This window comes from Suricata suricatta, chromosome 5 (genome assembly GCF_006229205.1).
Source record: "Suricata suricatta isolate VVHF042 chromosome 5, meerkat_22Aug2017_6uvM2_HiC, whole genome shotgun sequence".
In the NCBI taxonomy this organism is placed as follows: Eukaryota; Metazoa; Chordata; class Mammalia; order Carnivora; family Herpestidae; genus Suricata; species Suricata suricatta.
Window position 1 is genome coordinate 55,917,226 of NC_043704.1, and position 17,651 is coordinate 55,934,876.

General features: G+C 41.0%; 1 protein-coding gene across 2 annotated transcripts in view; it reads right to left on the reverse strand.

Moving 5' to 3' along the window:
- The window catches only part of GUCA1C (guanylate cyclase activator 1C), a 29,653-nt gene that overhangs the window by 11,278 nt on the left and 724 nt on the right, over nt 1-17,651 (reverse strand). For both annotated transcript variants that reach the window (XM_029940885.1, XM_029940886.1), the window contains exon 2: nt 660-809. In XM_029940885.1, the coding sequence (XP_029796745.1) occupies nt 660-809 (150 nt within the window). The remainder of the gene's footprint in view (nt 1-659; nt 810-17,651) is intronic.

The following is a 17,651-nucleotide window of genomic DNA, read 5'->3' on the forward strand; positions in this document are numbered from 1 at the left end:
CCAGATCATTTCTAAGACCTCTGATTCCAATTCTGACTCTGTGTTACAAATTCAGTATATGGCATTCATAATGTTTATTTTGCTTCACATTCTCATTTAGTTACAGTGTCCCACTTAATCATCTTTTCCTCTAGGATCCATTTCATCTCATACCATGATAATAACTATTTCTAGTTCCTTTGGCGGAAGGGGGTGAGATATATAAAGGAACTCATTGAACTCTAGAGCTGGAAATGGCCTGGGATCCTGAAGCACTTTTTAGAAATACTTTAGTCCAGCTCCCAGGAAGGTTAGCCCCCAGGTACGTTTGTTCTCATTCCATGGTTCTCGCTGTATAACTGTCTAGTACTTCAGCTGCTCCTCGCTAAACTTTCTGCACTGAGGCAGACAGAAAGAAAAGTTGTTTTAGAACATCATGTTTATTCGTTTTTCATCTCAACACTCTGCTAAAATTTGTGAATAAGAGCACCAACAAGAACATTCTGGTTTGCAGGTCCACACTCAGTAACTAATAGCATAGTGAAACTTACATGGCTCCAGCGGTTCCAAATGTATATCCCCAAATTCACCAATCACACAGATGGTCGTCATCAGCTCCACAGGAAGGAAAATTACATTACCTCTACAATGTCCTACAATTACTTCACTACTTCACTTACCATGAAGATATTCAGTAGTTCCTGTTTGTCAATAGAACCATTTCCATCTGCATCATACAGCTTAAAATACCATTTTAATTTCTGTTCCATTTTTCCTCGTATAACTAGATTTATAGCAGCGATAAACTCTAAAAAGTCAATGAATCCATCCTATAGAAAGCAAGGCCAGAAAGAGACCTAAATATTTTAAAAAACAATTATTTTCTATTTGAGAAATCATGGTTCATGAGCAGGACCATTAGCACAAATTAATACAACCCAGAAGATTTCAGCATGGAACATTTCCCTGGCATTTCATTAACAAAACAAATAAAAACATGGGAATTGTGTACAGAAACAACTTTAAATATATAGGTAAGTGTCTTTTTAGAGAAAATATCTACCTCTTATGCCAAAAAAGAAATACAGTCCTGATCTGACCCTGATGGAAGACTGTGTCTTCACCACTGGACACCCTACATTATCTGTCTTCTCCTGAGTATCTTCAGGTTTTGTCCTCCACTCAGAGAGAAGACCAGGTACCAATTTCTAGTATAAGGAAAAGAACAACTAAATAAGTTCTGTACTCCTTTTTAGACAGTCTGGTTGATCTTTCTGAAATGCTAAATTCCAGGATTCCTTTTAAGTATGTCGTTTTCAGTATGAATCAAAATTTATGAGCCTCTTTTCTGTAAAGGTTTTGCCATTATAGTCAACCTTAGAAAAGACTGTTTAAGACTTTCAAGCTTTGGCAGCTCCCCAAATTGTTTTAATTTGGTAAAACACACTCAGTTGACACAGAAATAGTCCTGTCATTCTTAAGTATCATACCCTTCCAACCTGCTCAGCCCAATGCTCAACTATCATAAGAAAAGCAACCAGCTCTAGGGAGGTGTGTGACCTACTCGCTGCTATTTTCCCATGGGAAATCAGATGCCCAAAGTAGTATATTCAGCCCAAGGAAACATGCTGTCAGCTGCATTCTCCTTGGAATTTTGGATGGTAGAGTCCTATTTACAAAATAGGATGTGACATAAAGTATGCCTTTCCCTTAGAGAAAAGAACTTGAGACTTATCAGCCTATAAAATGGTATGGGTTTGCTTTGAGGCTCAAGCTTTTGTGTCTAGCCTATAAGCAAAGCAACTGAAAAATCACCAGTAGTTCTGGATCTGAAACAAAGCCTACTTGGTTGATTAAATAAAGGCTTTTTGTTTGTTTGGTTGGTTGGTTGGTTGATTGGTTGGTTGTGTTTTGTTTTTTAAAGACTATTGCAACATTTCAAATATTGAAAGCCAATGTGCTAATCACTATAGTATTGTCTTCAAAATGTATTATTTCTAGAAATTTTCTATCCTGTTAATATTTTACTTATACAGTTATAAAAACACAATAAAAATATTTTACAATTTACTTGTGGGTAATAGAGTTTTACATTTTACAACTTAGATATCACCCAATTAATAACTTTAATACTTTTTATAAGCAATAAGACTTCTGCTAACAGTCTGGAGTCTGGTTGAATGGATCTCCTAAAGGAAATTTGCTCAAGGATGTAAAACATAGGTCATTTTACCTTTTCTCCATTTGCTTGTCCTACTGCTGTTACCACTTCATCATATTAACCCCTAACATAGGCATGGCTGATGCAAGGGAAATATGTTATCATAGAGTTGAAATTTATTTAAGAGAACATCAAGATATCTTCAGATTTCAGACATGACCATTATATTTGTAACGTCTGGATCCTCCTTGAGGTTGAAGGTAGGGAGGAAATTGGGCACACAGAAGGCCATTCTCAGGAACCTTAGAAAAGGAGAGTTTGGGAACATGTGTACAAAAATATTTTAATTCCAACACGTTTATATATGTTCTTAGGATGGAGTGGATTACATGGAAGAGTTAAACAGGGTCAAGATATGGAAACATGACAGTTTCTCAATCTCCAATGGGAGTTTGGCCCATTGATATGTTATAAATCATTTTGTAGAGGGGGATTAAAACAAGACAGAGAAAAAAATAGATGGAGACTTCAAATTCAAGCTTGCTTATGGTCTCTAAAAATGTAGGAAACTATAAGGCATACTATAAATAAAGTATACAAAGATTTAAAAATTATATAAGGCTTTTTTTCTTTTTACCATTAAAGAGATGAAACTTTAGAAGCCTAACATAATAAAAAAATAAGGAAAACAAAATCTATAGTGTTCTGTCCAATAGAAAATCTACCAGTGGAATATATGGTCTCTAGGCAATGTTGAAGACCTGCCGTAAATCCCACTTGCTTTCAGGATATGATCAATTTGAAATGCAGATAGAAAGTTAAATTATAAAACTTCCACATATATGAAACAATTATTTTCTTATTTATTACTAAGTATAAAAGCTATAAAATCTACTATATATAAAATGTTCCAAGCACTGTGCTAGTCACTTTCTAAGCATCCTCTCTAATTCTAATAGCAACCTGACAGGTAGCCTTAGTATTCCTACTTTCTAGAGGAGAAAATGGATTTTCAGAGAGGCTAAATTAACCACTTAAATGACAAAGTTAGGTTGTAGGTGGATCAAGATTTAAATTCAGTCAGCCTTCCCCTAAGGCTTTTGTTCTTTGTATCACCCAATATTTATCGCTCGCAAATGCATTACAACTGAATTCTCCTTCGGGAAGGGGTGTTCATACAGATGGGACACATTCAGTGCAGGGTGTTGTTCTGGATTCACAGATGTGAACTATTTGGTAATACAGTGTATAAAGTAAGGTGACACCGAATGTCTGAAAATGTAGCATCTTGGGACCTGTGTTCCCTTCGTACCTGGTACTGCCCAAGGGGAAGCTGGCTTATGTGGTCTGAGCTGCTTAGTCTCAAGAAGACTGTGAACCCAGAGAGCTCTTGGGGCTGCCACTTCCAGGCCTCCCTCACCTCGCTTGCATAGCCATCTGGCTTAGTGGGACAAAAGGTGTTCACTCTCCTCTTAACTCTCCTACTGCCTGACATCTTTGATGAACGTTTCTTGTATCCATTTTGGAATCCTTTGCCCCTCTCTCCGCCCAAGAGTTTAATGTCCATCACCCCATGGATAATGGCTCTCGCTGCCTATTTCCCCAGGAAATTTCTCCAGCTGCCCCTCCAGGATCTGAAGCCTCCATACCAGTCCTGTTTTAGCCAACCTTGTTCTGTCTTTGCCTCTGCTCTTGGCTAGAACTCTATAGCATACCTCTGCAGTGCATCTGGTCTATGCTTTGGCTCAGCACTTCCCCCTCTTCGGGGCCTCACACCTACAGTACAGCCCTGTCCAATCCCCCCATTCTCCCCACTTTGTAAAATACCCAGGTAAAAGTATCACTGTAGATACCATCTGCTATGCCAGTGTGGTCCTGTCATCACGCGCTGTATGCCTGAAAGACCCCGAGAAACAGATATTGAAATGTCATCTCAATATAATTCAGAGACATCTGTTTTGTCCCAGGGATGGAGGCAGTAATTTATAAACTGGGTAATGCCCTTAGGGGAACTTGGCTTTATTTCATTGATTCAAACTGTAGAATTTAAGCTCTAAAACCAGTCTTTCATTTTGCGAATAAGAAATGGACTGAACTAGTAACAGTTATAATAATCATCAAAATTACACTGACGACTATGGATGTTGATGTAATACTTGCTGGACACATAGGGCCAGGCATTATGCTTTGCACATCTGAGCTCACTTAAAGCCTCAAACAGCACTAACCAATACACATAGCATCCCGGGTTCAAGTAACAGATCACAGAAATATAAATGACTGTTATCGCAACAACTAGGTGTCAGACCCCATTTGTTCTAGTGTACTCTCTTATTCAGGAAAAGGAATGATCCAAGTCAAACAAAAATCCTCCAAACCGGGGCCCCAAATTAAAACTACTTCCTCTCACAGCATTAACATTCTCACAGAATCACTGTCTGAAAAATTCATGAAGTGTCACAGACCCTAACCTGAAGACATTTAGATGTTTTCATTCTTTTACATGGGACGCTTTCCAGGGACATTTTGCCAGCTGTGGCAAGTCAGCAGCCACGTATGAATTGGAACGTCTGCCTGGAAATGGTTACTCAGGTGATCACAGTAAGGAAACCCAGAGAGTTAGTATAAGCACATTATATGATTGATGACTAACTGTCAGTGATATTCAATTTCCATCTGAGGAACTGCCAAAAACTAGGCAATATAAGGGCCACCACTGTTATGCCAAATACATATGAATGCTTTTTAAATATTTTTATGAATTTTTGAAATCTGTAAGAGGCATGTTATATTCAAGATTTATGACCTAGCCCATTTTAACCTACAAACACCGATATAACAGCAAACATAGTCTCTATCAGCTACAGAATTGCTGGAATGTCCTGAAAAGAGACTCGCCTTTCTAGGCCGAGAACTATACTGCTGGCTCTAGATTGGTTCTATAACATGATCTGTATGCACATCAAATGCATTTGTTCTTGACCATGACTATGCAAACTTCAAGGGTTCTGGAACAAAGGGCTTCTCACAATACTTACCAAACAAGCTCACAAATATTAATCGGCTACCTGGACATCAGTCAGAAAGCCCTGAGCGTCTGCCCCCAGCATGCAGCCAGCTCAGTGAAGTCTGGATCATTGTAAATCAGAAGCCAATCTCATGTGCTTCAGGGGAAAGCAAGACAATTGTCTGAGTTTGATCACTTCTGAATGAGCTACCTATGGGAGACCCACCAGTGACTATAGCAATGGTAGCCTTTTGCAAGGAACTTCCTCAGGTAGACAATGTGGCTTTCCTCTTATAAACACCTGTCACCCTAAGCAATAATGCCACAGATGAATCCAGCTTTACCCTAATTCAGTTAGCTTGTCTCCTAAGAGAGTTTCATTTCCCATGGAAGACCCTGGATCCTTGTTCCTTACCAACTAGAAGAGATAAACAGAATATAGAAAGTGGTAGCACAGATGGTAGAATACATATACCTATACTGCTTGCATCAAGTCTGTGCTTCTCTATTATGGTTATAACTAGAACAGTCAGAGGAACTGCTTCTGAATTGGTAGTTTAGGACTCCAAGTCCCTTTTTAATATGTATCCATGTTACTCAGCACTTCGGTAGCAGAAATGGGTTTTAATATGTATCCATGTTACTCAGCACTTCGGTAGCAGAAATGGGTTTAGAACCCAGCTTTCTAACATTCTGACGGTGGTCTTTTTGGTAGAACAGTGGTGCTCATATCTGGTCTCACATTCAAACCACCTGGCAGCTTAAAACTAACAAAATACTGTTTTGATTCAGTGGGACTCAAGTGGAGTCCCAACTACTGGCCATTTTAATACCCCCAGGTGCTTCTAATATGTAACCAGATTTGAGAACTACAATTCCAACAGATTCTGTTCAAATGCATGAGTTACAACTACTTACATTTAAACGTATGCCGGCAGGTCCAGCTGATGTCTTTAACAGGTAAAATTCCGGGAGACGCTCAGCCAAAATGTTGGAAATTGGTGTTATATGTGAAAATACTTTGTAAATTACAAAGTGCTACACAAGTATGAGGTGTTTTATTATCAGCAGCAAATGTTTCCTGAGAGCTTTTATGTTGGTAGTTCTGAAGTAGCGGCCTTGGTCTTTCCCCTTAAGAGACTGCAGTTTAGTGATTTCCAATCTAATAGATGGTCGTTTGTTTCTGGTAAATGTGTCTTACGAAGAGCTGCAGTAATTGCGGTCCCCCCGCAGGCCAGACGACCTGATACAGTGTGAGAGGCTGCAGGGCAGCCCGGGGCTTAACGAACAGCAGTGATTATGACTCAAGTTAAAAGCCAGGTTGTCTGCTCTAACTTTCAAGGATTCTCATGCAAAGAGAAGCTAAGGAACCAAATAACCAAAGGTCACTTCAGAATTTCCAGTAGAGCTGGGGCTCCATGCAGGTGGCCTGGATTTAAAAGACAGCTGAAACCCTAAGGTGATTTTTATTTAATTAATTTGATTCTGTGACTGGCCGGTGTGGCCCCAAACATCACAAATGACCGTCCATAGCACTAGGATCAATTAAAGAAGAGAAATGGTGGGCAGGCAAACTCTGCACCTGTAGGTACCCCCTTTGATTAGGAAATTGCATTTGAACTTGATACAAAGTAGAGTTAATCTTCACTGTCATCAGATCTACAGGGGCTGACACCAGAGTTATCTGCACTTAACAGATAAACATAACATTCCTCTGTGGGCTACAGTCCACATTTCCCCAACGTTTTCTCCTACGTTATTTCACATGAGCTCAGGAGGCAGGATAGGTCTTGTCCGAGTTTTGGGACTGAAGACCCTGACATAGAGAGGTTAGGAGCCTTGTCCAAGATGACACACAACAGTAAGTGTCAGAGCTTAGGACTAGAGCCCTGCGACCCTCCCTCTCCCGCAGGACCTCCACTGCCCTTGATGGCCTGCGACTCGTCTTACACAGATTCGCAGAAAGGCTCATTAAAAATAGAAAGGACAGGGCAGCTGGGTGGCTCAGTCGGTTAAACGTCGACTCTTGATTTCAGTCCAGGTCATGATCTCATGGCTCTTGAGTTTGAGCCCCGTGCCCAGCTCTGCACTGGCAGCACAGAGCCTGCTCGGGATTCTCTCTCTCCTTCTCTTTCTGCCCCTCCCCTACTCGCGCTCTCACTCTCTCACAATTAATAAGGAAACATTTATAGCAAGGACTTCTAATACACTGAAACAAAGATTTGATTTGTGAACATATTTATAGGTACACCATCACATGTATTGTAGTAATCATCTGTTAGAACCACAGCTTGCTATTTACCCTCACCTTTCTTTCTGTAAGTTTAATCACCTCTGTTTTTAAGAAATCATTCATATCCTGTCCCTCTTGATTCCCAGGATTTTCTGAGGCAGTGACTTTTAGTAACCTGAAAACTTACTCTCTTATTTTGCATTATCCTAGTGTTTAAATGTGTCCACATGCTGACAACAGTTTTTCTGGCTTAAACCATCAGTCCATTTATGGTTTGCGTTCCAAACCCATAAGTTCAGAGAAACCATTTTATCTTGCTTATAGGCTCCGAGTCTTACAAGGGGCAGAGTATTTTGACGTCAAAGTTCATGGAGGCGCTCTGGATAACACCCAAATGCCTAGAGGTGGTCCAGAGTGCCATACATCTACCTTCACACCTATTTTTTAAAAACTATTTGGGGTGCTTGGGTGGCTCAGTTGGTTAAGCATCTGACTTCAGCTTAGGTCATGATCTCACGGTCCATGTGTTATAGCCCTGTGTCCGGCTCTGTGCTGACAGCCTGGAGCCTGCTTCAGATTCTGTGTCTCCTACTTTCTGCCCCTCCCCCACTCACGGTCTGTCTCTGTCACTCTCAAAAATGAATAAATGTTAAAAATTTTTTTAAATAAAATTATTTTTAATGTTTATTTGTATGAGAGAAAGAGAGAGAGCATGCAAGCAAGCACGGGAGGGACAGAGAGACAGGAAGACAGAGAATCCGAAGTAGGCTCCAGGCTCAGAGCTGTCAGCACAGAATCCAACACGAGGCTCGAACTCATGGACTGTGAGATTATGACCTGAGCCGATGTCAGAGGTTTAACCACTGAGCCACCCAGGTGCCCCTACCTTCACACCTATTACAGAGTAAGAATGTGGAACAGGAGCCAGAGGGGCTGAGAGCTGACTTTCTGCTCTGAGATTCTCCAGGCAAGTCACCCCTGACATCTCAGTGCCCTGAGTGTCTCATTTCTCAGTCGTGATGTAAGAATACAGGAAGTCACAGCAACAGGTTATCTGTGTGCAGCAAAGACACGGTGAGGCACCTGTGTGGTCCCCGGTTATGCGGTAGCAGTAACCTTCTGCCCTAGTTAGGTCCCCACATATCTTTCTCTCTCCTACCTCACACTTCTGTTCCTTTTGTTGAAATTCTCAATTTCTTTGTCAAAGGTGGAATACCATTGACATTTAGGACACAGCCCTTGGAGTCAGACTGCCAGCGTTTCAATTCTGTTGAGTAGTTACAGGCAAGTTACTAAACCTCTCTATGCCTCAGTCTCCTCATAGGTAAAATGGCACTGTTAAAAATAGTGCATACTTATATATTCTTGTTGTGAGGATTCTAGTAAACGTGCTTTAACTGTGACTGGTACAGAAATGTCCAGTAAGTGTTTAGCATTTATTAGTAATAAATAATTCAAGTTCTTTACTTCTTTCAAGCTCCCATCGTGCCTCAACTTCTCTGCAAAGCCTTTCCTAACTCTGTATCTTAGTTTTTGTTTCGTCTTCTCATCCCAGTAAATGTACCTTGAATAGCACAGCCCTGCTATAGTTTGTTACAGTGCTTTATTTTACTCTTTGGGCATTTAGTCATAACTTTTTATCCTCAACTAGCCTGTAAGCTCTTTGGGGGCACAGGAAGTCATGGCTACCACCTGCCCACTCACCCCCATGCCCACACCTCTCCAAAATTTGAGTATGATTTTTCTACCATTGCCTGGGATGGCACTGAAGAGTTCCCTGGACCTTCCATCCAGCCTGCCTGTGTAGAAAGAGGCTGGACCATCAGCAAATCACTGGGCAAAGTTTAGAAGCAGCCTTGTAATACCAGAGAACCATCTAGAAGCCTGAAACTAAACAGTATGCTTTACCCTCTCTGTGTCTTTGATTCTTTACTTACTGCCTTTTATTATTTGGGGATGCATTTGCCATCTCACTAGACTATAAACTCCTTGGAGGACGGGGACCAATCTCTCTTCATATTTGTGCCAACCTTCCTTCCATCATGCCTCCAGGTGCTCAGTAAATATTTGCAAATGCAGTGGGTAATAACATAGTGTATTAAGGATGTGACTCTGCTTCCACTAATCCCTTCTATCATCTTCCCGTCCCACATTCAGGGAAGAGTTTCATTGCCTAAGAGAGAAGTCACTGTAGCAGAAAAGCAGAAATCAAGAGTACATTCTTAGCTCTTGAGTCTCAATAACTTAAGCTGTTTAGAATTCAGAGCATAAAATTTCTGCCATAAACAAAAGATTTGGAAGAATACATAATTAGAGGCAGTTTCTCTAATTTCTCCTGGCCCTACTCAAACTAAAGATGGCAGTGGTGGGGCGCCTGGGTGGCTCAGTTGGTTAAGCATCTGACTACAGCTTCGGCTGTATCCCCACCTCTCTCTGACACTCCCCTGCTCGTGATGTCTCTGTCTCTCAAAAATAAATTTAAAAAAATTTTTAAAAAGATGGCATTGGCTGAGGAGGTGTGGAATAGAGAAGGTAGAGTCGAAAGACATTGGGAAATGGGGAGGGGTAGAGGGCATGGCTCTATGGGGGCCAAGCATGAATGCAGGTCTGGGTGACAGAAACACCATGTGGCTTTGGCAGACGTCAGAACAGAAGCACTGGTGGTTCATTCACCAGCTTGGGAGGAAAGGCTGGAAGGAGCATATGTTCAGACAGTCTAAGGCTTCTATGCCCAGGAGTACAAAGAACCTCAGAGAGAACCTGACCCAGGAGGCCCCGTCATGCAGAGAGCAGCCTTGTGAGGGGCCAGGAGATGAGGAGAGATGTGGTCTCAGCAAATACTAGTGTGTTCAGCCGCCCCGCTGCCCTGTTTCAATACCTGGAGACTCAGATGCACCCAGGGGCTTTACGTGCAACCCTGGAAAGTAGAGGAAGAACACTCCTTGGTAAAACGGGGACTCAAAATATAAATTAACTTCATCATAGAAAACTAAAGTTACATATCTTGAAAGCTTGAGTGTGTGAGTTAAAATTCTTAACAGCTATACAGATAAAAAATAAATTTTAAAATTTCCCTTGAGGTAATCTAATTGGGAACTAAGTTACACTCTGGAAGACACAGTGGCCCTCCTTGATATAAATATGGGGGGGGGGGCGGAGGAGAGAGGAGGAGAGGAATGGAAAGGGGGAAAAGGGCATATATAATAGTGAGGATACTCACGTTGTCCCTTCTAGTATTTTACTTAACAGCTCAGGAAATGTTTGTAGCATCTACTTCAGGGCACCATGGTAGGTGTCTGGTCCGGGGAAGCATGCAGGATTTGAAGGGGGTGATCCGTTCGTTTTAGTCTTCCTGTTTCTGCACTGTGGTTTCACAAGGATGAATTTATGCAGCACTTGTCCTTAAAAAGAGGACGGGGAAGAGCACCTTGCAGATCTAGTGTGAAGAAGGCAGTGTGGCTGGAGCACAAAGGGACAGGCAGACGGCTGCTTCTTTCCTCACCAGACTCCGCCTGGACGTGAGCACAGTGGAGGTTCATTGGGTTTTGTCTGTGTGCTAGAGCCCAGAGTGCAGGTTCATGCCTCGAACAGGAAGCAGTTTCCAGGGAACTGGGCATTTTGCATAAGTCTCCAGGCGAAGCAAGTGACGCTGAGGTGAGAATAGTGCTGCCCCTGTCCACAGTCACTGCCTTCTAGGACCCAACAGCCAGCAACATTGTCATGTTCACTGTGGCTCTGTGAAAATGGGTCCACTCCAGACCCACCTCTAATGGCCACCAGCCTCACAATCAGCTTCTGCCTCAGCAGTGATGCACTTTCCCCAGCAAATCAAGGGCACAAATTGTTGGGGAACTATTAAAGTGGCAGTAGCATGGCCAGTGCTTGGAGCCAACATTCTTTCAAGTTCCACTGTCCACCCCGTGTGGGTTTAACACAGACCACAAGAGCCACATACTTGCACGGTGTTGTACTTTTTTAATGGAAACTGTGTTTTAGATATGGGCACTCACTACCAACTTTGGGCCAGGTGGACCCTCATGTTTGGAGGCTATAGGATTTCTATAATGGAATGGACACTTCAGAGTTGTAGAAAGGAAGGAATCTATATTGTTCCTTGTGCAGAGACAGACCTTAATTTTGAGAAGTGCAGTTTCTATCACTCGCTTCACCTACAAAGATGTGCTAATATCTTTTGTGTTACCTTTTTTAAAATCTGTTTTTTGTTATTAAACTTTTTAATCAGGTTTTATTACTAATCCATAGTTAAAATTAAACTAAAGGCTTATACTTAACAACTTTGGACTTTCTGGTTATTTTTTCTAGCCATTATATACATGTTTGTAATGAGGCTTATTCTACTTATGTTGAGATTTATCAATTCAAGACATTACCTGCTTATTTCCTGTTATAGCAAATGACAGGTATTTAGTTCTGTGACCCTTATAAATATATGTGTGTGTATATATACACATGTAGTGTGCTGGAGCCTATTGTATCTGCCGGTGTAAGCAGATTGTTAAATTTTCAGGAATTTTGAGGCCAACTATTAATGCTTGGCAGCTCAGAATGGCTGTAAAGGGAGTGTTTCCTCCATGGAAATCAACATATATTATCAAGGCTTGTCTCCGACTGGAGAACTAGTTGTTAAACATTTCTGAGCAACCACTGTTCTTTGTCCAGACTCTCACAACTGTGGGTTAATCTAAAAGTCAAGAGTTTAATTTTAATGAGTAGTAAATTTTGTTCTCTGTATCATCTATTGGTGTACCAAAATTACTGACTTCCTTACTTTATATGGAGTTAATAATTGCCTCATCATTATCAGGCTGACACCTCCTGAACTCAATGGACAATCCATGAAAAGTGAGACAACCAATAATTATGTGCTTATGAAGTATTTTTACCAAGCAAATCAATCTGAATCTATTTAAGCTTCTACAGCTAAATACCAATTTACTAGAAATATGAAGACAAGAAAGCAATCAACTAAATCTAGAATGCAGAATCTTCTACAGAACCAATGACTCACCTTCCCCAGCAAATCAATGGCATAAATGTGGGGGGACAAGGGGGAGTGACTAGGGATCTATTACAGAAAAACATATTTAAGAGTCATAACCACCAATTTCTGCGTATGGATCTTGTTTGAATCCAAACTCAAGTCAAGAAACAATAAAATTGTATGCTTAAAGGGTACATGCACCCCCTATGTTTATGGTAACATTATTTACAATAGCCAAGATATGGAAGCAGCCCAAGTGTCCACTGACTGAAGAATGAATAAAGATGTGGTATGTGTATACACACATATATATATACAAATACACATACACAGTGGATTATTATTCAGTCATAAATAAGAAATGAAATCTTTCCAGTTGCAACAACATGGATGGACCTAGAGAGTATAATGCTAAGTGAAATAAGTCAGAGAAAGACAAATACCATATAATTTCACTCATATGTGGGATTTAAGAAATAAAACAAAGAAAAGAGACAAACCAAAAACAGACTCTTAACTATAGAGAACAAACTGATGCTTACCAGAGGGGAGGGGGTGGGGGGAAATGACTGAAATAGGTGATGAAGACTAAGGATGTACTTGTGGTGATAAGCGCCGGATGAGGTATGAAACTGTTGAATCACTAAGTTGTACACCTGAAACTAGTATAACACGATATGTTAACTGGCATTAAAAACTTTTTCTAAAAAGCCTAAATTAAAAAAATAAAAAATAAAAATGTAGGAGGACAGATGAAATGAAAGTGACTGAATTTTAATAATTGTTGAAGATGGATGATTGGTCTGAGAGTATCATTAGATTATTCTCTCTGCTTTTGTATATGTGTGAAGTTTTCATAATAAAAAAATTAAAGTTGCTTCATTTAAATTTCAATAATTTTTTTTGTATTTCACCTTGTTAAATTTCTTAAAGGGACCATCAGATTAAATATAAATTAGTAAATTGATATTGTTTTTAAGTTCTCAAGCACAGTTGAGTGTCATTTGTTTCAGGTCTTTCTCCCAGAGTCCCTGGTGTACTGAATTAGCAGTACACGGAGCTTTCTGAAGAGCTGCTGATTTGACTTTTCAGCTCTATGACCCAAGACTGTCCATCTGTTTTCCTGTGTTGGATTCACTCTCTCCCCCTTTGTTGATATACTCCCTTTTTTTGCTGGAGTACTTGCTCCAGTAGCTTCCTAAGAAAAAATAGATGTGAAACAATTTTTTTAGTCATTGACTGTTTTTATTCTCCCCTAATATTTGATTTGGCTTGATATTTTTCTCTTCAGAATTTTGGAGGCATTTCTTCGTTTACTCTTAAGTCGCTAGAGTAGGTGTTAGGAAGTTCAATGTTATTTTGATTTTGATTTGATTTTTTTTCCTTTTAGATTTTAGAATCATCTCTTTATCCCTGTTTAAAAACTACCTCAGGGGGCACCTGGGTGGCTCAGTCAGTTAAGTGTCTGAGTTCGGCTCAGGTCATGGTCTTGCAGTTCATGAGTTTGAGCCCCATGTTGGCCTCTTTGCTTCAGATTCTGTGTCTTCCTCTCTCTCTGCCCCTCACCCACTTCTACTTTCTTTCTCTCTCTCTCTCTCAAAATAGCTAAACATTAAAAAAACATTACAAAATTATTTTTCTCAGGGTGCCTGGGTGGCTCAGTTGAGCATCCCAGCCTTGATTTTGGCTTAGGTCATGATCCCCAGGTTATCGGATCAAGCCCCACTTCAGGCTCCACATGAAGCCTTCTTGAGATTCTCCTTCTTTCTCTCTTTTACTCTGCATCTTTCCCCCATGTGTTCTCTCTGTCAAAAAAAAAAAAAATTTCCTCATATGCTGTCAGTCAATCTCTTTCTATTTATTGTGCTAGGTAGGCCCTTGTGAAACATGTGTCTAATAGGTCTGGAAAATTTTTCTGGTTTCTTTTGTTATAACCCTACATACTCTCTGGGCTCTTTTTCTATGACTCTCATTCATTGGATATTAGACCTATTAATCCCAATTTAAAGACTTTATTTGGAGAAATGCTGTGTGGAAGGAAACAGGAAGGATATCAGGCAAGGCTGAGTAAGCTAATCTGATCCAGCTCAAGAAAGGTGTAAAGGAAGTTTGGGCAGAAGTATCCTAGGCACTCGTTGGATTTGACAGAGCCACCAGGGAATCCTTGAGTCAAAGCCTGCTAACAAAGGGTTCCCACATCTTAGGAATGGGTTGACCTTATTATTTCTGCTTCACTCAAACACTGGTGATAATCTAAACCCAAGCATGGACTCTGTGTGTGCGGTGAAGGATTTCAAAACAATGCACTGGGGCCCTGGTCAATTACCTTCGGGAGGGTCTGAGGTGCCAACCTTATGGCCGCTACTTTAAAGTAGGTTCTATTATTACTGTGATGTTGAATGCGTGACTCTATGTACTGTGCCTAAAACAGTGTTAGACACATCTCAAGCATTAACTACTGTCACCAAGCAACAAGGAGATGCCAGAGGTGTGTGATTAGCCAAAGGAATTGTTATAAACTTGAGGATTTATTTATTTCTACTTTAAGCACTATTCTAGTGTGTTTAGTTATCTTGTGTACAAGTGAAAGCCAGGTTAGAAATGGCAGAAGAAAAAGAGATTGGAAGCTCATTACTATTAAAACAATCAGAAAGCTGGGAAAGGTTTGACAGCAAGGCAAGAGAAAAACAATAAAAAGCAGTCATGACAAAAGCACGTATTTTCAGAATTTTTAACAATAGGAAATGTGGCCCCAGCAACTTCAATAGGCATGGGTGCTTTGTGGTATTTCAAGAATGTAACAACCAATGTTCATAATAATGACTCTGCTATCAAAAAAGGTTTGAGCAGTACTTTGAAGAGGCAGGAAAGTATGATATGCACTTTAAAAAGATTTCCAACCTCCAACCGGAGCCCCACAGAAAGAGCAAATCCTCCAGGGTGCTGGACAGATGATGGTTTTACCGATCTCATTAAAGAGACGCCTTTTTTTTTGTTTTCCTGTGGCTCATTGCGTATCATTTCTTACCATCACTTGATAAAGAACCATCCGGACTCTTCTCAGTTTACAACCTGATTCTATATCAAGATCCCCACACCTTGTGCGGCGTTAGTCATCACCGCCTAGATGTACTTGCTTCCTAAGCAAAAATAAAATCTCGATGATCAATCGTGAACACCAGCAGAACGTCCAAGTCATTTAAATGAAGCTCCTGAGTTGGGCTTGGCTGGCCGGCGACTGGCCCCCAGGGGACACTCGAGTGGCACACACGCCCAGCCCACCTATCTGACCACTGATGCCCCCGCTGCCTCTGCGGCGTGCTCCGTTTGGACAGCCCTCCACGTATCTGCCCAGCGCTCCTTCTCCCGCGCTCCTGTTCTTGCACATGAGCCGCTGACAAGCAGCGCTCCCACCAACACTGGGCTTAACAACAAAATCGCTGCCACGGGATATGTCACCAGTTACTTGGAACAATAACTAAAGACACAAAAACCAAAAACCTTCTAATAGCTCATCTTCTAACCTCTCGGGAGTACTGTCAAGAGTCTGAGAAGCTGCAGTCTAGAGTAAAAGACTTCCACTGTGAAATGGGTGGCTTACACAGGCACCGCGGACAGCGGCAGCCACACAAAGAGTGAAACATAGACTGGCAGGGAGGAAGACAGCGAGGGCTGAAACCGAGAGGCAGAGACAGACAACATGCCAACAGGCACACTGCATACTGCCCTGGTCACTTCAGGCTCTTATAACAAAAACACCATAGACTGGGTGGTTTAAACCACTCAGAAATGTATTTCTCACAGTTCTTTAAGTGATGACATTCAAGATCCAGGCTCAGGCAGAGTCTGTGTCTGGTGAGAGCCCACTAACTGGTTCCCCCGACAATCAGCCTTCTCACTGCGTCCTCACATGAAGGAGGAAATTCTCTGGGGTCTCTATGTAACAGCACTAATCCCGATCAAGAAGGCTCTGCCCTCATGACCTAATTACCTCCCAAAGACCCAACTTCCAAATCCTTTAATGTGAGTGGGGAGGGGTTTAGATTTCAACATAATTTGGGCTTGTGACAAATAAGAGAAAACCGCCTTTAGAATGGAGTTGGGAGGCCAGCAGGGGGAGCTCACACACCCTACCACGCCTCGTCAATTGCTGACCCAACTGGAAGAGACTGCCGCTCGCTTGTGGATTCTACTTTGTTCACCTCCACAGCAGGAGGAAAAAGGGCCCCACCCCTTGACTCGGGCAACAGCCCAGCCAATGAGATAGTGTCACAATTCAGACAATAAAAAACCTCCATCTCCCAGTTTACTACAAATGCCTTTTTGTTTATAAAAGCCTTTCCCGATTTCACCCTTAGTACCAGAGAGTTCCTCTCCTTTGTTCCGTAGACTTGACTATGGTTTTGCCATAGCCTGTTTATCCAAAGTTGCAATTCTCTATTTCCAATTAATCCCATATTTGCTAGTAAAATAACTGGCACTTTTACTTTTAAGGTTGGGGGAAGCACAAAAATTTAGCTTAGAGCAGATCTAGAACATGTTTCAACGTCAAGAAAAAAACCAGAATCTGCTTCATTTTCCCACTGATTTGTAAGCTCCCTAGGGGCAGAACAATTTGTTTGCATCCACACTAAATCAAATTTATGAGGAGGAAGGCACCATCATACTACACAGGCGGTGTTTCCCTCACGCTTGAAAACAAAGAACATGTCCTAAAAGACGACATTCTAAAAGAAATCTGTTCCCAACATTATTACAAGAATTAAAATTGCTGTTAATTTTGCACACGTGCAGTTTTCCCTAGTTCTTGGGTGGTACCTCCTTTTAAGTAATCTGTTGGTTTGGTTTGTTTGTTTATATTTGGGAAAGGGCTCAAAGGGCTGTGCTAGATTCCATACATCCCAAAGGACAGTCAATTGTTTTAATTATCACTTCTTTCTCATCTGTTCTCACACAGCCTTCTAAAAGTCGTCTGTTTTTCAAGGAGTGGTATTACCTGTTTCCCTTTTATTCTAGATGGCATCAGCCCATTTTGAAATATACAGGTAAAAAACAACTGAAATGCACAAGGAAACGTAGGCAGGAAGAAATCTGGCCTGGTACATCAAAATGTTACTTTTGTGTCTTATTTGTTTTGTTACCCATTTTTTTTCCTCATCTTTTTATTTTTTCAAAACTTGAAAATTACATATGCTGCAACTCCTTAGGAGTGAGTAAATTCAAGACAATAGTTGAGTAACAATCTTTAGAAACTAAAATTTATCTGAAT